The sequence below is a fragment of the Vombatus ursinus genome, unplaced genomic scaffold (assembly GCF_900497805.2).
Source record: "Vombatus ursinus unplaced genomic scaffold, bare-nosed wombat genome assembly UNPS02014778.1, whole genome shotgun sequence".
Taxonomy (NCBI): Eukaryota; Metazoa; Chordata; class Mammalia; order Diprotodontia; family Vombatidae; genus Vombatus; species Vombatus ursinus.
In genome coordinates this window covers 12,837,610-12,858,963 of record NW_020954556.1, presented here as the reverse complement: position 1 = coordinate 12,858,963, position 21,354 = coordinate 12,837,610, and the positions used below count along the sequence as shown (strand labels likewise).

At 36.8% G+C, this 21,354-nt stretch overlaps 1 protein-coding gene across 1 annotated transcript in view; it reads left to right on the top strand.

Moving 5' to 3' along the window:
• The window catches only part of UNC5D (unc-5 netrin receptor D), a 349,386-nt gene that overhangs the window by 298,337 nt on the left and 29,695 nt on the right, over positions 1 to 21,354 (top strand). The window contains exons 13-14 of the mRNA XM_027865284.1: positions 6,624 to 6,773; positions 18,199 to 18,363. Coding sequence (XP_027721085.1) covers positions 6,624 to 6,773; positions 18,199 to 18,363 — 315 coding nt within the window. The remainder of the gene's footprint in view (positions 1 to 6,623; positions 6,774 to 18,198; positions 18,364 to 21,354) is intronic.

The following is a 21,354-nucleotide window of genomic DNA, read 5'->3' as shown; positions in this document are numbered from 1 at the left end:
CTCCTTTTTATCACCTATAACTCCCCTCCAACTTCCTCAGGAGGGAGAATTATGCTGACAGCACTCTTCTCTATCCCATCTCTCCTCCATCTTAATCGTTTCTGGGCAACACCAGAGATCTGACCTAGCCTTAAAGATGGACCTGATTCCATTAGAGTATGATTTTCTCTGCACTGGTGAGATCAAGAGGTCCTTCAGAGCCAAGAAGGGCTTGACATTCTCTAATCTTTAAGACACTTGTAATCTGATTCATCTTTACATTTATTTCAGCCCTAGGTGCTAGACCTGGGGTGAATGTAAAATGGAACATTGGTCTGGGGCCCTGACAGTTATATAGACCAGTCTCTAAAATATATAGTTATGGCCAAACCCCAAAAGACAAATGATTCTCCAATATGAAATGGGAGCTGGGGTGGGGGAGTGGTTTTGTCCTAACTCTCCCCACAATAACCATCACATGACATTTCTAACAACCATACCTACCCTTATCTGCTAACAGTCTCCTACAGCTTCCTTCCTCTGCTCTCTAAACTCCCATTATCCCACTTCTGAGCTTGGAGTTGACCCCTGGCATCAGTTATAAGCTAACTATGATCCCATAGCAGCAGCATTATAAGTGTCGTTGGTAAAATTCACCCTTCTTTCACTGTACTTGCCACCAAAACCACCCCCATCATCTCTGACTATGAAAAGCATCTGTTGGAAGATGAGTAAGAGTTCCATTTTGGCTTGTCCTTTTGGGTAGGACAGAGGGAGGCACACAAGATGGTGAGGTATGGATGCTTTGATATTGGTGTCACAGATTGGCCTCATACAGTTACGTTATCTTTCCCCTTCTCCCCCAGATCTACCCCTCTTCTAAATTTCCCTATTATTGTCCAGTTTGCTACTATCTTTGTAGACATTCTAGTTCATAATCTTAACATCATCCCAAATTCCTTATTCTCTGTCTTGTCCAATCAATTGTCAAACTTGTTGTTACTACCTCTACCATATGTAACACCTCTGTCTTCTATCTACTCACTCAGCAATCGCTTGGGGTTAGGACCTGATCACCTTTCACCTGGACTTTTGTAACAACCTCCAAATTGGCCTCCCTTCCTCAAGTCTCTCCCCTCTCCAAACCATCCTCCACACAGGTGCCATACAGTACTGACCATATCACTCACCTACTCATTAAATTCCAGCGGCTTCCTATTAAATCTAGGATCAAATATTATTTGGTCTTTAATTTCATCCTTTCAAAATTTCTATTTCATAGGAATTTATATAAATATATACAATTTTATATGATTATAAAATAAATGATTATTAGCATATTTGTAAATAATGCATAAATAAGTAAATACAATTATATTACAGGTGCATGTTCTTAAAAACAAACTGATCAGGATTTGTGATCAAAAAATGTTTCAAGACTACCAGTATGGTCTGTGGCTTTTTTGACATACAGAATTGTAGCACTTTACTATAGCTTATGCCATAGAATACAAATTCACTGAGAAAAGGTATGTATTTATAAATTTTTAGAGTAAGACAAGCTGTGAATGCTTTGTTGAAAATACATAATCAGATAATTGACCTCTATTTAAAGGAGTCAGTGGCATTCTCATCTTTTGGTAATAAATATGTGATACTTTCTTTTCAGTAAGATGGGATCAGGATTTCATCAAAAAGGAAGTGGACTAAATTCTTTGCTAGTAACACAATTATCCCTTCCACATAACAGGGTTTGGATGGGGATCATCCCCACAATCTAGAAAATCCACGTACATTTTTTTGGCCCTCCCTTTGTACCAGAGAAGAAGTCTGAATTTTTTTTTCTTCTTCTTTTATAGGGTCTTTACAATCCCTCATTGTAAAATTTGGCTTAACTATTTGGTCATATGCTCTATGTCATCTGCTGGCTTTCGAGTGTCATCTGCAGCTTCCGCAAAACTCCCCCCAAATTCCCATTTAATTTCTTATGCTGACCCATGATATATCAAAACTGCCATGAGGAAGGTTGCAACGTGGAAGGGATAACTGTACATGTGCTCAGAAATTTGCTTGTATCTGCTCAAGAGCCATTTGTTAAATTTTCACTGTGAGAATTTACATCTGAGAAATAGCTGAATGCCACAAATTGGAACTTGATTTATTGTGTCCTTAACTGAACAGACAATAAAATGATGAAGAAAATGTTAATAATACAAATTAAACTTAAAAGTATGTTGTGCTACTTCTTCCCCCCACCCCCACCCCGAGACCTGGTAGTTAAACATTTATCATCATATTCCCATCTTAGATTTTTTTTCACATTTGTCTTTGCACTCCAACAGTTAAGATGGTGCCTGATACATGGTAGGAATAGGAATGAGCTCAGGACCCTTGATTTCATTGCTGTAGGGAAATCCCAGATGAGGAATGGGATTGACATTTAATAAATGTTGGTTAATTGGTTAATCAATTGATTGATCCTTTCTAACATTTTACAAATGAGTTTGTATTCTGAGCCACTGTTGCCCTTGGCTACCATTTCTCTCTACTTGGCAAGAAGATTAAATGCTTGCTGGCCAAGGAGGTTTCTAGGCTCTTATGGCCTCTTTTGTATGATGACCTTTACATCTATTAAAATTTTATAGGAAATGGTGACATCCAAGGTCATTATCTTTGCCATTTATTCATTTTTCACTTTTGTTATGAATAAAGTACTTTAAAAAAAAGCTTAAGCCACTATATCATTTTATACCATAGGCCAGATTCCCTTCTCTTCCCCTCACTTCCAAAACTTTGGGCCCATGTCGATCCATGTCTAATCCTAGGAACAGACTTTAAAAGAAGAATTTACTATTTTTGTCTTATTTCCACCAGCTGGAATTGCTCTGGGAAATTTTCTTAATATATTCAGGCAAGTCTATGTCTGTTTTCTCCAAACTAATAAATGAAGTTCCTAGCTCCCCCATAAGCACTAAGGATACTAAACACACACCAAGTACAATGCAACTTTTATTTAACCCCATACAAATGCAGAAGACACAAAGATCCCATAACAGTCCAAACACAGGGGCAGAAAATACATTTATTGTTGTTCAGTTGTTTCAGTCATGTGACTCCATGTGACCCTATTCAGGGTTTTCTTGGCAAAGTTACTGGAGTGATTTACCATTTCCTTCTCCAGCTCATTTTACAGATGAGGAACTGAGCAGGTCTAAGTGACTTGTCCAGGGTCACACAGCTAGTAAGGCTCTAAGAATGGATTTGAATTCAGATCTTTCTGACTTCAGTGTCTGCACTCTATCCACTGCACCACTTTGCTGCACCATGAAAATACATAAGGCACTCAAATAGCCAATCAGTTCTGACAGTGGCTACCCTTTAACATTCTAGTAAAATAACTTTTTTCCCTAATCCTATACACCCTTCCCAAGACTCAGTACTAACCTGTGGTTCACACTCTTCTATACTATCCAAGTAACTCATCATTATTTTTTTTTTTACTCACTGAGTAGTGTTCTGAGCTGGAATAATGCAAGTGATCCTCTATATTCTCCAAGGAGTATTCTACATCAGGAAATCACCTTCCTTTTTAGAAGATCCAATTTCTGAAATCTCAAATTCAGGAAGAATCAAACGAGAGTTCTCCATTCAGTTCTTACTCTTGCCTCTCTCCTTTCTAATCTTGCGTCTCTTTCATAGTACCTCACAGTATATGTTCAATAAATACTTTCTAAATAGAATTGAACTAGAATTGAACCTCTGGTATATCCCATTCCTTCCATAAAATGCTCTAAAAGGTTTTTAAGGATCCTTGCAACTAAATATATTGATATCAATATCTATATCTATATCTGAATCTGTATCTATCTCTATATATGTATATGTTTTTGTGTATATTATGGATGTTATGAAAAATTGCTCTTCCTATTATTTTGTAGGACTAATCAAAAGGCCAGTTCTACCATCTTCTATCTTGGAGGGCTGTGAATTTCAATGGGATTAGAAGAATTAAAAAGGGACAGCTAGGTGGCGCAATGGAGTCAGGAGGACCTGAATTCAAATCCAGACTCAGACACAAAATACTCACTAGCTGTGTGACCCTGGGCAAGTCACTTAACCCCATTGTCTAGACAAAAAAAAAAAAGAGTAGCAAAAACATCAATTTAATACACATATATTTAATAGGAAATTTAAGTTCCTTGAAAGCAAGATCTGTGTCATTTTTGTCTTTATGACCTCCGCATCTTGTGCAAAGTAAATACTCACTAAGTATTTGTAAAATGCATCAGGGTTAGAGTTAACATCAAGATTGAAATAGAGAGTTGGAGAATAATACCTTTTATGAAAATAAGGAAACTATCACATCTTTGGCTGGTCTTAAGAAGAGAACAATGGCTCACTGACAATAACTAATAGTTTATAGGTAAATAACAAATAAATGGAGGTGAAATTCTCATTGGTCTGAAATTGCGGTGCAATGAAAAAAAGACTGAACTAAGCAAGATCAGAGAAGTTTTTGGCCACCTTCCAGATATGTGGATTGCCATTTCTTAGGCCTAAATCCCTCAAATGAAATGTTAGGTATGTGAAATTCAATAATACATGTGGAAAATGAAATATATTAGCATATGCCTATACATATATGTGATATATGTACATAAACATCTACAGAGCATGTATTTTATTATTTTGTTTATTTTAAAGATGAAGATTATATAATCTTTTAAATCAAGTCCAACTCCAATATTCTAGTATTTTTTTTATTTTTATGATTCTATGAAAATGATTTGGTCAGCATGTTTCTGATGATAGGCAATGAATGAATGAGATGACAGAATCATGGAATCTAGAATTTGAGAGTATGAATGGCCCTCAAAGGCCATCTAGTTTAATCATACATGAATACATTCTCCAATATGGCCATTCAAGGTAACTTTATCCCTGGAATTTGAGATACCTGGAACTACAGAACTACTATATTTAAAATATTGCTTCATTTTTTAAAAATATCCTACATATTGTATAAAGATATCAAGACATTTTAAAATTATTACTTTTTCTTAAAAAATAGCTAGCATTTATATAGCATTTTGAGGTTTATTAAATACTTGACAAATATTATCTCATTTGATCCTCACAAGAACCTAGGAGGCAAATGCTACTATTATCTCCATTTTACAGATAAGGAACATGAGGCAGATAGGGGTTAAATGACTTGCCCAGGTTCATACAGCAGCATATGTTTAAGCCTGTATTTGAACTCGTCTTCAAACCTGCAAGGTCCAGAGCTCTAGCCACTGAGAAACCTGATTGCCAAAATGATTAGAAGATTTCTTCAAGTTATATTGCAAGGAGGTTCCTGTTGCAGTACAGGTCAGGCTTGAAAACCTCTGGTATTCTTCCACAGGTCAGAAATCTAGGATTATATAACTCTATGACTTGGGCTTTTCTGATTCAGCCCACCATCTGTTAGCCAAGTATGGGATACAAATGAAGGTAGTCCTAAAACACTGATTTAAAAAGATCCCTCATCTCCTAAGGTGCTTTTAGTCAGAATCACACAGTTTGAGTCACTTTCAAACATGTCATGTCTCTTCAGTATCCCCTGATAAGCCTTAGCTCTAGAGCCCATAGCTCTAGAGATGTTAGCAAAAAACTGTTGATTGCTTGTGCTATGTCAGAATGCATGTGAATGTGCCATAGATGTAAAATAATGTTCTCCTCGTCCCCTTCCCTAAGTGAAAAAGTACATGTGAACTGGATGACTATATTTATATTTTACTTTATCTTTCTAGGAAAAATTTCTTTTCTCCTTCTACCGAGCTTGAAACTGGCTAAAGAAATACTTATTTCTCTTTTTCTTATTGATCTATTGCCCTTTGTAAACATGAAAACATGTGAATATCTGTGAATATTTTAACTTTTCTTCCCAAATATGAACATTAGCCCCTATTCAATCTGTATAGTCCTAAAAAATACAACTTATTAGCACAATATATGTATGTATATCTGTATAAATATATATGTGTACATATATATGCATATAAATAAACATTAATAGAAATAGTGAGTAGACATGATTTGATTGATAAAGGGGGATTGTAAATGAGGAGATTCTCTTTACCAGTGCAGATCAGTTAAAGGTACATCCCAACATGAAAGTGTTGACCAGACCTAAGTCCCTACTGTTAAGTGAAATCCAATCATACTTGCAGAAATATATCTACATTATTGAGAATTCTTGAGTCCTAGTAGTTTTAATAATGGCATAGTGATTTTCTTTAAAAAAAAAAAAAAGGAATTGTCCTTGACAGTGGAAGTTATTGTGAAAAGGGCAAACAAGACCCTAATTAACTATCATCATCATCATTATTGCTTTCTTCTGTTGGGCACAATTGTAGCCAGTGTTCTGAATTTACCCAGACTTTAGTATAGTCATAAGGAGCATGTACCCATTCTCTTTCTGTCCATCATCACAGTTGGTATATATGTTAATGAAAAATGTTTATGAAACTGAATTTTTCATTTTCTCTCTCTCTCTCTCTCTCTCTCTCCCTCTCTCTCTCTCCCTCCCTATCTCCCTCCCTCTTTCCCTCCCTCTTTCCCTCCCTCTCTCCCTCTACCTTCTTCTTCCTCTTCTATAGGAAGTGGTTTCAGATGAAATGCATCAAGGGGGCCAGCTACTGGAAGAACCAAAGTTGCTGCATTTCAAAGGGAATACCTTTAGTCTTCAGATCTCTGTCCTCGATATCCCCCCTTTCCTTTGGAGAATTAAACCATTTACTGCATGCCAGGTACTTACTCACCAATTGTTTCATTTAACACAAGCTATTCCACATTGATGAGCAAAAACATAACAAAATCTCAGCAAAGGTCCCCTTGATCCACCCTGTCTTTGCTCTGTTACGTTATAAAAAGTGTGGGCTTAATTTCAACACTGTTGTGGAAATGTACCAATTTTGGAGATACAACAGGAACAAAACATGTTGTTATGAACTCAGAGGCAGTAGATGCATTTAAAAAGTGCTCGTCAGATAAAACATTTCCCTCCCTCCCTCCTGTTGAAGTTGCTACTCCATTCCAACTCACATGCCAACCTAGCTACTAATAGTGAAGTGTTTTGTAATACATCCATCCATCCATCCATCCATCTATCCATTTCTTTTTCTAGCTTCATTGAAGAGTTGAAGAAGAATACTGATGTTGTCATGAGTCCAAGTCATGATTGTACTGCTTGCTTTGGATAGAAAACAATAGATATCATGGAAACCTTTGAAGGATTTGCTATCATGTGAAATAAGCAAGAGAGAAAGGAATAAATCAGAAATAAAATAAGAAAGAGAAGACCATTTTCTAGTCCTGTACTCCCCAATGAAAGCACTAGAGAAGCAAATAAATATATTACTGTTCACAGAGACTCACCCTAGATCATACTCTGGGGAGGCTCTAAGCTACTCAGGATGTACATGAGTTGACTTCATACCATGTTGAAAAACTGTTACTTAGCATGAAACAGTTGCTTAGGATTAAACCGCCCCCCTCATCACTTGGCGAACATGCTAGCAAATATCAAGAAACCTAAAAATGATCATTAAAATCACTGAACAGGTAGCTAGGTGGCACAATGAATAGAGCACTGGGCCTGGAGTTAGGAGGACATGAGTTCAAATACGGCCTTAGACCAGACACTTGACACTTACTAGCTGTGTGACCCTGGGCAAGTCATTTAACCCCAATTGCCTCACCAAAAAAAAAATTACTGCAAAGTATCAGGGAGCCTGATAGTTACAGATCCTCAAAGCAGAGGCAAATGTAGCTCAAATGGGTATAATGCCTCTAGCTGACTTACTTGTCTACTTCTAAACTGGCATCACATGAGGATTTCTGATATCTTGGCTCTGCCTGTCACCATTACCTGCATGGCACAGTGGTTTGTCTATGTTTTCACTTTTCACATCATTCCTATTCCTAAACCATGTATAAGCTATGCCAGTCTGTGAAAATAAAAATGGACTGCATCATGAAGAGAAAACTCTACCTGGGCTGTGAGATTGAGGAGAAGGGTGAACCCTTCATCCTCTGAATATATCAAATTCAGTACTTCCATGTTTGACAGTTTGCCAAATACAAAGTTTATTTTCTGTTTATTTCTATAGACATCATAAATTACTTTGGGAAATTGTCACCTTATCATGAATTCTTAGTGTATTCAAAGCATCGAGAACAAATTTAGCCTAGAACATTTTTTAAATGGATCAGCACATTTTCTTTTGGAAGAAATAGTTTTCTATGAATAAATGTATTATTTGTGGTGTATAAAACCTGTACGTCTATTCTCCAGTAAGCATCATTCAGAGTTTCTGCTCCTAATCGAACTTCATGGTCTTCTTAAAACAAGTCTTGATAGTCATGCAAATCCTTCTGTATTAATCTTTATGGGTTATAAGGGCCATATGTCACTGGAGCTAATATGAATGAATCAGTCCAAAATAACTATGAAGTTTACTGCTTAGAGATAAAAATTCTGATGAGAGAACCATTACCTTGCAACAGTATTTAAGCAATAATGGAGAGTAAAGATTATTTTTGGGGGGGTAAGTTCCCTGTTTAAAAAAAAAACAAAACTAGAAGGATGCAAAAGCTTGCTAATTTTAGAAGAGGCATTGGAGATGCTCAAAATCAGAGAGTCAGACCCTTGCAAAGCTTCTCTAAATCTATTTACAACCAGAATGGAGAAGTTTGGAGGCTGATAGTGAACAGGTATAAATATTTATGTTTAAAATCATAGGTATCTGCTTTGGAGGGCTGAGCCATAGTTTAGCTTTTTAAGCACAAGGAGGCATCCCTTGGGATTTCATTTCCACTACATTTTCTTTTCTTGGGTCCTGGGGTTCCAACATACTTCTCCTCACTTTCCTTCTCACACCTCTACCCCAGCCCTACAATCTTCAGTTAGTCAATTTCTGGAAGGAATCTCAGCCCTGGGAAATCTCAGCTTGTGTCAGTCTTCGTGCCCATTCACTACCTACTTCTAACATTAGAGGATCACAGAACACCTCCCATAGGGAATCTATGTGTTTATCTGGTTTTAACCTAACTTATGTACAAGTCACTTAATCTTTCAGTGCCACTGAAAACTCTCTGAAACTATTAGTTACAAGTAGATAGCCAATCTGCTTCAGTGGAGGTCATTTCCATACAAGGAATTCCCCACACTGATAAAATCAGAGGTCTGGGTAAAAAAAAAATCAATAATAATTATAACAGTAACAATAATAATAATAACTCATATTATCACATTTATAGTTCCTGAAGGTTTACAAAATGTTTCCTTCAAACCAGTCTTGTGAAAAATATAGCATTTCATGTGCACTGGGCAAACTCTATGTGAATAATGCTGATTTTTTTGAGAGCTTATTATTAGAAATTGAGTTCATAAAGAAACAGAAAAAAAAACACAAAGATCCTAAAACTCCTATGTGTTTATTAAATAGATATTCCCTTCCCTTTCAACTGATAATTACTACCACTTAGATATTTTTTAAGTTCACAGACAATTTTGTATATATTACTTCATTTGACCCTCACAAAAACATCAATGAAGGTATTATAAATATCCCCTTTTCCAGTTGAGTAAACTGAGTATCAAAGAGAAAATAATTTCCTCATGATTATACAACCTAAATGTCAAAAGCTGGATCTAAACTAAGGTCTTTCTTTGGGAGAGTAAAGAGTGAGTGAATGAATGAACGAATTAAAAAAAAAATTGAACACTTACTACATTCCAAGCACTATGCTAATGCCTGGGGATGCAAACAGAAAAGCAAGAAAGCTCCTTCTCTCAAGGACCTCACGTTCAATTAGAGAGACAACACATGTACAAGATTCATCTATATAGCAGGTGACAAGGTCCAAGCCTTATCTGCACATCAGATATGGTGGCAAAGACACATGATTAGGTTTAGTGGTTTGAAGGACATAAATAAGGAGGAACAGAGTAGAATATCAGTTTCCAGGTAAGACATTCACAATCCACTATATCACATTGCCTCATGTCCACACTCTCGCTTCTTCCCAACCATTACCTTCCATGAGATGCCAAACCCAAATAGTACCTCTTCCAAAAATAGTCTAACTTCCCTAAACAGAGTATGGGATTCTCAGAAAGTCACTAACTAGAAGAATGCTGAGAAAATTAGAAGTTTGCTCCAACTGTCACTACTCAGTCATGCCTGGGAATCCCAAAATGTCCATAGAAATAAACAGTGCTGCTGTCTGCTTGGAAAATCTCCAGGTCAAGAAAGCTGGCAGGGTTTGAAGAATGGGAGACAAGGCAACTTTAGAAATGGTGGAACATTTCCATAATAACCCCTTGGGGCAGAGCACATGGTTACTCAAGTTCTTAGAGGATGAAAATACTGAAGGTTCCTAGGATCTTATGATTTACATCTAGAAAGAACTTAAAGATCACCTAGCCTCAAATTCACAGAATCACAAAATTTAAAACTAGAAGAGACTTCAGTACAACCCATATAACAGGAAAAAATATTTCCTGTTATAACACATCTACCATGAGATCATCTAGCCCCTCATTAAACTCTTCCAATGAGGGAGAAACCAACTTCTCTTAAGAAGACCCACTGAATTTTTGGATAGCTCTAATATTTACAATATTTTACCAATATTTTGCCTGAGTCTTTGCTGTTTCTGTCCATTGCTCCTACTATAGTTTTGCCCACTGGGACCAAACATAACAAGTGTAATCCCATGTACTTCATGAAGCTTTTGGGTCTCTTTCACCCCATCTCTAGTCTCCTCTTCTCCAGGTTAAATATATTTATTTCCCTCAACCAGGCCTCATATGCCATGGACATAAAACCCTTCACCAATTTACTCTCCAAGTAGAATATTTGGATGTTGTCCAGCTTATCAATGTCCTTTGTAAAATAGGAATAGCTCTGAACAAAATGTATAAAATGTGGTCTTATCAGAGTAAAGTAAAATGAGATCATCACTTTCTTATGTGCTAGAAGCTATACCTCACTTGATGAAGCCCATCTTAATGATTTTTAGCTTCCATGTCACATTATTGACTCAAATTAAGCTTTTAGTCTACCAAAAACCCATATTTTTGGACAAGCTACAGCCCAACTATGTATTCTCCATCAATACCTATATATTTTTTAATTCCAAGAGTAAGATTTCATCCCTTTTGAATTTTATCTTATTAGATTCAGCCCAGCGCTCTAGCCTAAGATCTTTTTTGGATCCCAGCCCTGTCATTCAGTGTGTTAGATATTCCTCCCACCTTTGTGTTATCTGCAAAGTTAATGAATATGTATTCTGGTCATTAATAAAAAGGTCAAACAGCACAGGGCCAAGAATAGATCCCATGTCACTCTACTGGAGAGCTCCTGCCAAGCTGACATTGGACTATTAACATCTACTCTGAGTCCAAATATTCAACCGGTTTCAAATCTATTTAGTTTGGTCCATATCTCTCCATCTTTTTCACAGGAATAATGTTAGATATTTTATCAAATGCTTTATTAAACCTAGGTACACTGTTTTCTGCATTTGCCTGACCTTCAGTAACTTTCAAAAAAATGAAATAAGACAGTCTGGTATTACCCATCCTTGCTACAACCGTGCTTGTTTTATCCTCAATTACCTGTCATTGCATCCATATTCTATTGTTGTTCGGTCCTTCCAGTTGTGTCCAACTCTTCATAACCTCATTCGAGGTTTTCTTGGTAAATTTACTGAAATGGCTTGTTATTTCCTTCTCTAGCTCATTTTACAGATGAGGAAACTGAGGCAAACAAGGTTAAGTGACTTGCTAGTGTTTGAGGTCGAATTTGAACTCAGGTCTTCCTGATTTCAGACCCAGTGCTCTATCCATTGTACCATCCAACTGCTCTCCATTTTCTCTCCCTTTTAATACACACACACACACACATACACACACACACATGCATATATATACATATATATGTATATAATTGAAAAGAACATTATGTTAGTTGGTGAGTAACCAGTATTTTCCTATGTTACTTGCTACAATTCCTATTTTCCATCTTCATTGGAATTTTCCTTTATGTCTTGAAAATATCATTTTTCTGAGTTACTCGTTCCTCCTGAGCAGACTTCCTCTGTAGAATTTTAGTCCATGGGAGCTTACCTATCCTAATAATAATGGGCCAGAACAATTGAAATCTCCTTTGTCAATATCTAAGGTACATACCAAACAAACTAGCTTTCATCTTTATCTCTATTATAAATTCTAGGAAGAAACAGTCACTTCTGCTTGATTCTCTGCTCCCTCCAATGACCCATCTCCTCTACCCCGGCAAAAATAACAAAAATGCAGTATAAAAACCCTTCTTGTTGGTTCTTCCACCTTTTACAGGATAGGATTATCATTAGGGCAAGTAAATGAAATTTTTTGCTGTTCTGTTTTTTCCAGAGTATGTTCCAGAGTCCAGGGTATGGATATTTGAAGTTTCTTATTACAATATCACACCTCTGTGCCAGGCTTGTGATCTATTTTGCAAACTCATTATCTATTTCCTCTTTCTCAACAAGTGGTTTATAGTTTACACCAATAACAAACCAGCTCCTATTTCTCCCATCACTGATCTTTATCCAAATATTTTTCCCCAATACATTTACTTTTCTAGTAATTTAATTTCCTCCCATGAGTTTACTTTCTCATTATAATGTTACCATGCCCCACTTTGGCCTATTTCTCTTTAATAAGTTATACCTATGCAGAGTCATATTCCAGGCCGAGTTTTATTCTACCAACTCTCAGTGATACCTATAAGCTCAAACTAGTCAAAAATTTCTATATTTTAGATTCGAATTACTTTTGCTTGTTTCCTAAACATTGGGCCCCTGTCCATATGTATTTGCCAAGAAAAAATCATGGAGTATAAATAATGGTCCTGAGAAAATGTCATTTCACTATTCCATGTTCACCTCTCCAATTATCCAGATCCACCATAAATAGACATATTGCTACCCTTCAATCAAACAATAAATAAACATTTATTAAGTGCCTACTATATGCCAGGTATTATGTAAGCTCTGGGGGATACAAAAAGAGGCCAAAAATAGTCGCTGCTCTCAAGGACCTCACAATCTGATGGAGGAGAACTCAAACAAATATATACAAACAAGCTACATACAGGATAAATAAGAAATAATTTAAAGAGGGAAGGCCAAAAGTCAGAAGCCTCTTCTGGAAGGAGGATCACTCTAATCTCACCAGACTTGCTGGAACCTTATATCTACTTTAATCATGTTTCACTTGACCCCTTGTTGGAGAGGATAAGAGGGTCATGGAGTGAAGAGAATCTGTTACACATAGTATACAATAAAATATTTTCAAAATATGTATTAAACCAGCAAAATACAAAGCCAGGCTGTCACCTCACTAGCATAAAAGCAGCTTGTGTTTTCCAGCATGCTCTGCATCTTAGAGAACCCAGTGCCTCTCTCCTGCTAGGAGATGATTTACATTCTCTCCATCTGCTAGGAACCTAATTATAATGGGAATCAAAATGAAAACATTTCCGGAATACTTTAAACACCCATAACTTTGACACACTTTGTCCTCCCTTATTACTTTCCACATATTTTCTTACAGTTCAATGAACTTTTTTTCTCTCTCTTTTTTTTTTATTTTTAAATAAATGAAAGCAAAGATGATTGCCCTGGAAAAACACTAATCACAGTGGCTCTAATTGTATTATTTGTTAATGTTTTGTTTATCACTATTGGCAGCTGCTACTTCAGTCAACAGTAAAGAATATTCCTTTGATACTATCTTAAAATAGGATATTCAAAATGTTTTCATTTTGTAGAGAAAGAAGGTGAAAGAGAGAGGACTAAAAATAGAGAATGCATTAGAAAAGAAAGAGCACTAAAAATTGGGAGAAACAGGGTAGGTCTCATATAGGAAGTAGAACTGGAGTTAAGCCTTGAAGAACTTTAATTGGAACATTCTATGGGCCAGAAGTGAAGAGGAAGTACGGTCTAGGAATGTTGTGTGGGATTGCCTGTTCAAGGCCCAGGCAGGAAAATGAGAATGGTTCTTACAGGGTCAGTAAGTAGGCCAATTTGGCTCAAATTGACAGTGTTTAAAGCGGAGTAATAATCAATACCCAGGAGAGATAGAAGGGAGCATGATTGTAAAGGACTTTCAATAGCAAATGTGAGGTTTGGTTTTTTTTTTTAATTTTATTCTAGAGGTAGATGAAATCTACCAGAAGGTGTTGAGCTGGGGAGTGACATGGTCAGACCTACGCCTTAGTAATATTATTTTTTGTCTTTTTATTTTTTTAAATTTTATTTATTTTATATTTAATTTATGAAATGAAACAAGCATTTCCATAGCATGGTAGAATAATAAAATAGATTATTGCACATGAAACTGCAAATCTATTAAGTACAACTTGCTAATCCTTTTAAATATATAATAAATTTATCGTGTAATTTTTCCCCTTCTCTTACCTTCACCCTAAAATGGTTAATGTTAAACACAAATATATATATACATACATACATATAATATATATATATAATATATACACACAGATATATATACAATATACACATATGTGTGTATATTGTATATTGTACTGTATATTGTATTGTAATTGTATATTCTATAATTGTATATATTGTATATATATATAATTATGTGTATATATACATACACATATGTATATATTTATATATGCACACACATATACATACATATATATGTAAACTCATTCTATACAAACTTCTATTTATCAGTTCTTTCTCTGGATGCAGGTAACATCTTCCTTCATAGGTCCTTTGTAGTTAATTTGAGTACTTATAATAGCCAAAATAACTGAGCAGCTCAAAGTTGCTCTTAAAACAGTATTGCTTTTACTGTATACAGTGTTCTTTTGGTTCTGCTCATTTCACTCTTCGTTATTTCATGCAAGTTTTTCCATGTTTATTTTTTTCTAAAATTCGTGAGTTCATCATTTCTTATAGCATAGTAGTATTCCATCACTATCATATACCACAACTTGCCCATTCCCTAATTGAAGGGCATCTCTAAAGTTTCCAGTTCTTTGCCACCACAAAGAGAGCTGCTATAAATATTTTAGATCATTGTCAAGTGGAGAATGGGTAGGAGAGGGAAAAGACTAAATGCAAGGACACCAATTAGGATGCTATTACGCTGGTCCAGATGAGGTATGATATGAACCTCTAATAGGGTAGGTATGGGGTGAGTGGCTGAAAAGGAGTAAATGTGAAAAATGTTGTGTAGGCAGAAACAAAAAGACTCCACACAATTTGGAGAGATAAGGTACGAAAGAGAGGGAATATTAGCACAGAATAACTCTTGGGTTATAAACCTGTAAAATGGAATTATGGTGGTGCCCTTAACATAATTGGGGGAAGTGGGAAGAGGGGGTACACTTGGGAGGTAAGGATAATGAATTATGCTTTGGATACACAGAGTTTAAGGCACCTACAGGACACCCAAGAACTGTGACTCAAGAGAAACTAGGACTGATGTCCCTAAAGACTAGACTCAAAAGTCTAGACTTGACATAATAGGCAATAAGTTAACCATAGTAGGCTTGTGAAGAGAGGAGTAATGTGATTTTAAAATGGTGATTAGAGAGCCTGAAGAGCAGTTAGTTGCCCAGGAGACGCTCAAGGCAGGATGACTACTAACAAGGATTCATGCATGAGTCAAAGTAGTGATGGCTAAAAGCAAGACATAGTGATAGCAGGAATATACAGATATATTGCAAAGACGCTGAGAGTGACTGGATTTAGATTTGAAAGAGGAAAACCAAAAAAGGGCCATTGAGGAGAAAATTAGAAAGGAATAACAAAAGAGAGAGATGAAGAGTGAGTTTCTTGAAAACTTCAGCTATAAATATTGATAAGACCTTTAAGGGAAGCTGTTGGTGACGAGTGGAGATATAATACTGAACAGTTATTGATAGAGAATTTATTAAGTGAGTTCTTTATACCAGGCACTGTGCCATGTGCTGGGGATTCAAATACAAGCTAGCAAGACAGCCTCTACCTTTAAGGAGCTTAAATTCTACTAGGAGAAGACACCATATAATGGGGTGATGGAAAGGGGAGACATACTGAGGGAATGATAAGAAAATGTTAAGGCCTAGGCCCCATCAAGATAAAACTAAAGCTCTTCTATCAGAGTTAGGGAATTCAGAGGCAGAGTCCAATTTTTCAGTGGATAGGAGATCAGAATGACATTCAAAGAGCAGGAGGCATGATGTGGAGATGGCCTCAGTATATGTAAGAGATTACAACTGGACATGTATGTTAGGTTTTGTTCACATAAAGACAGTGGTTGAAAATATAGGAGTATATGAGGTAGAACAAGAGAAGAAAACTGAGCAATTAGACTTAAAAGGATATCCAGAGTTCACAGCTAGCTTGATCACAGAAAGTTGAAATGACTGACTTGCCATGTGTTTTTTTTCTCCTTCCTATTTTTGTTTGTGTGTGTTTATTTTTGTTTTTCTCATTTAAGAGGGTGATAGAAAGAGAAACAAAATAAGAGATATATGAATCATTTGAAAGAGATAAAATTGGGTAAAGGCAGAGATAACTGAGGTCTTGACCACAACCCTAGGCACACATGGTATAATGGAAGGAGTCCTAATTCTACAATTAGATATTGTGGGTTTGAATCCTTGCTGTACAATTCACTGTTTGTGTATCCTTAAACAAATCACTTCCTCTCTCTAGGTCTCAGTTTTGTCCTGACATTATTCCTATAGTACTCTGTCTTGGTATTCTGTTGGCCCTCCTTGTTTCCATTTTATATGCGTATTTATAAAAAAAATTCATTGGCATCAGTGAGCTTCCTATGCATCCACATTAGTATCTTTAGACAACTTCACTTCATCCTTCTTATATGAATGGTTAGTCTTTGTGCTTCAGAATTTTATTCCTCAGATTTCCCCATCCTGCCTAGAATAACTTCCTCTGTAGAATCATGGAATCCCACCTGTCTTTTTTCTAAACTCTTTGAAATCTGCCCTCCAAAATACTAGTGGGCATGCTAGACTATGCGTAGCTTTCTGCTCTTCTATCAAAAATTTTACCATGGAATGTGATTCTATAAAACTGAGTAAGGTTGGGGGAGGAGACGTGTTTCAATGTGTGAGAGAAGAAAAATGGAGTCTTGAAATCATTGTAAATTTCATCTCTGGGTCCAATCCAATTGGTTCTAACTGTTTGCAGGGGTAGGGAATGGTGCCATCCTGGGTGAGTTTTCATACTATTTTATTTTCCTCATTTTCCACACAAGTGATTATTCTCTGGGCATTGTTGGGAAGAGTATGAGGAAGAGAAGGAGAAGTTGAGAAATTTTGCATGACTGGATGAAACTGGAGTGGCAAAAAGAGCCTACTGTGTCTGTATTTGTATCTGTTGTGCATGGACATGTGTAAGTGTGAGTTTCTATTGCCCAGTAGCATATCTTTACAATAACTCTTTTTGTTTTTGTCCACCTGTGAATTGGTATTAGTTGTTAGTGGTATATATGGCATAATGGTAGTCTATATATGAACCACATATGAGAAGATTATTGGATTCAGAACTGGAAAAGACCTTAGAAATCATCCTATTTGACCTCTAATTTGATAGAAGGGGAAACTGAGGCCCCGAGATATACTTTCCTGAGATCACACAGATAGCAAGTAGCAAAGCCAAGATTTGAACTCAGCTCTTTTGATGACAGATCCATTTATCTTTCCACTGCCTTTTGTTTTGAAGTGAATAGGGGGACAGATGAGGAATGCCCTGCCACCCCAGGCTCAGGAATCCATAGACATAGTCCTGGAAAAGGGGCTCATGTAGTTCTCAAAAAGGAAGCATTTATGGAATAGAAAAAGGTGATTCATTATGGAGGGCATTCTTTGTAATCATTTGTGCCACAGAGAGAAACTCAAGCTTGTGGAAGCCTTGGAATACTAATATTATCAATTGGTATTGACATTAATTAGTTTTGTGCTACTTGGCACATAATGGAACATTATTTCAAAAACAACTCCATCAAAGGCATGTATGCAATTATCTTTGCTGCTATCATTACTACTGTTACCATTATTTTTTCCTGTTCTCTGCTCACGTCGGCTGGGTCCACATGTCATTCCCCTCTTCTCTCTTCCATCTCGCCTGCAGGAAGTCCCATTTTCTCGGGTGTGGTGCAGTAACCGACAGCCCCTGCACTGTGCCTTCTCCCTGGAGCGCTACACTCCCACCACCACCCAGCTGTCCTGCAAGATTTGCATCCGGCAGCTCAAAGGCCATGAACAGATTCTCCAAGTGCAGACATCCATCCTCGAGGTAAGATGTTGGCCATCATAGTTTCATCCTAGGACTATTGCTATTTGTAATAATAAAGGTGATGATGATGATAATAATGGAAAGAGAATAAGCATTTATTTAGCACTTACTCTGTACTAGGTATTGCACTAAATGTTTTTTCAAAATATTATCTCATTTAATCTTAACAACCTTGTGAGTTTGGTGTTATTATTGTCACTATTTTACATTTTGGGAAACTGAGGCAAACAGTGATTTGACTGACTTTCCTAGGGTTACACAGTAACAACAACAACAGTAATAATATAGAAATGGATAGGCGTTGGACCTGAGATTTCACTGGTATAGGGAAACTCTCAAGTGAAGAAACCCCCTCTCTCAATGCACTGTGGCACCCCTTCTCTGCAATTTAGCATCTTAGAAGAGCTTGCCTTGAATGTTAAGAATTTAAATGACTTGCCCAGGGTCACACAGCCATGTATCAGAGTCAGGACTCGCTTTTTACTATTGACAAAATAAGTATTCATTCATTATATCATTTCAATCTTATGGCAAACCTTTGGGGCAGGCAGAATGCAATACTCATTTTACAGAAGGTTAAGTGACAGATAAGGAAAGTGAGACTGAGATGTTAAGGGACTTAAACCAAAATAACAACCAATAAGTAGTAGTAATAATACTAGCATTTAGACAGTAGCAGAGATTTGTAAAGCATTTTATATATCTTTTCTCACAACCCTGTGAGGTAAGTGCTATTATTATTTCCATTTAACAGATGAGGATCCTGAGGCTGAAGGAATTAAATTATTTGCCATAAGTAAACATCTAAGGCAAGATTTGAACCCAGGTCTTCCTGATTCCAAGTTCAGCACTTAACTGCCTCAAATAATGGAGCCAAGACTCCAGCTCAAATCTTTTGATATTTCACCAGTATAGGACCTTTCTTAGATCCATCCCAAGAAATATGTGAAGTTTTTCAGTTGTAGACCTTGGTTTATAAGCTCAACATAACAATGTTTCCAAGATGTAGCATAGGACAAAGTACCATATCTAGAGTTAAGAGACCTGGATTCGAATGCCACCTTTGGCTCTTAGAAGCTATGACTCTCTGGGTATATCATTTTGATTTGTCTCTCAGGTCTCCAGTTTTGTTATCAGTAAAACTGGAGTAATAGTATTCATGTTATCTGTTTCACAGGCTTATAAGAATATAAAAAATGTAAGTTCTTATTGAGGCAATTCTTCCAGAACAGCAATAGGAGGCATTATGCTAGGATTAAACAAACTATGTTTAGGATAATCTCTAGCCAGTTAAGACAGAGCTCTATTTTGGCTTACCCTACTCTAGATGATAAGAAACCCTGACTTGGATTTGGCAGAATGATTAAACAACATTAATATGTATAATCCATTGTCAATAGGGGGATACTATTAATTAGTTAAGGCCTATGCTTCTATTTAAACATTAACTGCATAGTTAATAGTCAATATTCAATAAACATTTATTAAGTACCTGCTATGTACCAGGCACTACGCTAAGCACTTAAGCAAAAGATAGCCCCTTTCCCCAAGGAGATCACAATATAGTGGGGGAAGATAACACATAAAAAGAAGCTTAAAAGGAGAAGGATAGGGAAAAGGAAAGGTATGGAGCCAGGAAAATGATGAAAACCTGCAAGGGACTGTGGGGAAATGATGAGATCTCTGCACTGGCCCCCCTCCTTAAATAGAGGATCTGGGAGAAGCTCTCTGAGGTGAGGTTCTACTCCCCTTTCCAATCAGATGGAGGGAGGGAGTCCCAGGACCAGGAGATATTGAAGAGGAGTGAGTTTCAGAGTTGATTCAATCTTTCTGAAAGATAAATTACTAGAGACAATGGTGAGATCAGTTGAGTAGGACATGTAACCTTGCTGTTTCACTCACTGGTCGGTCATCTCTTGTTTGGTAGTACTTAATCCTAAGATAATTGTTATACTAAATACTGGAGCATTTTCCAAAGGGCCATTTCTCCAAACCAATGGCTATCTCAAGTGGCATGTCTTTACCAGATTTGCATTTATTACTTTCAATTAGTACAAGGCACCTTCTTGGGAAAGAGGAATGAGTAGTAGAGCTAGAGTCATAAGCTGGAGATTATGATTATTTTTTTTTTTGCTTGAACAGTCATGGACTATTTAGCACAATGAATTTCAAAGTAAAATATAAATTATAGAAAATGTGAAAAACATCATGAATGGAAAAGCTAGGAAGAACAGCCTTTCAGAAGTGTGTGGAAAGGCAGAGAACGGCACAATGCTGGTTCTCTCCAACGCAAATTACCCTTATTATCGGTTAAGAGGTTGACAAAAGAATTCCAAGTAGAGGGCTTCTAAAGGCACCCTGGCTTTGCAGGTAGCAACTTCAACTCTTGCAGAATATTAATGCTAAGGAAAATTGTGTTAAGATTTTAAAATCTTATACAGTTAGTTCTCAGCATCATTGAACTCCTGTAGTTCAAGGGAAAAAAAATAAGCCTATGGATTTTTTTTTCTATAACATCAGCTTAATTTATTTGTGGCAGTGGGCTAAAAGGTTTCCATGACAAAAGTGTCTTGTGGAACTTGTCAGACCTGAGAGACAATTCTGGGGCCTAATGTAATATAAAGCACTTAGAGTTATTGGATCTGAATTCATATTCTTGCTCCACAACTTTTCAGTGTTTTTTTCAGTCATGTCTGACTCTTCAGGACCCCATTTGGGGCTTTCTTGGCAAAGATCCTAGAGAGGTTTACCATTTCTTTCTCTAGCTCACTCTACAGATGAGGAACTGAGGCAAACAGGGTTAAGTGACTTTCCCAGGGTCACACAGCTTGTAAGTGTATGAGGCCAAATTTGCACTCAGGAAGGGTCTGCCTGACTCCAGATCTAGCCGCTCTGCGTCCACTGCATCCTGGGCCATCTCAAGTTGTCCTGGCCACTGGACCCAACTGATTCCAGAGGATAAAGTGAGGCTGGGGACTTTGCACAGCCCTC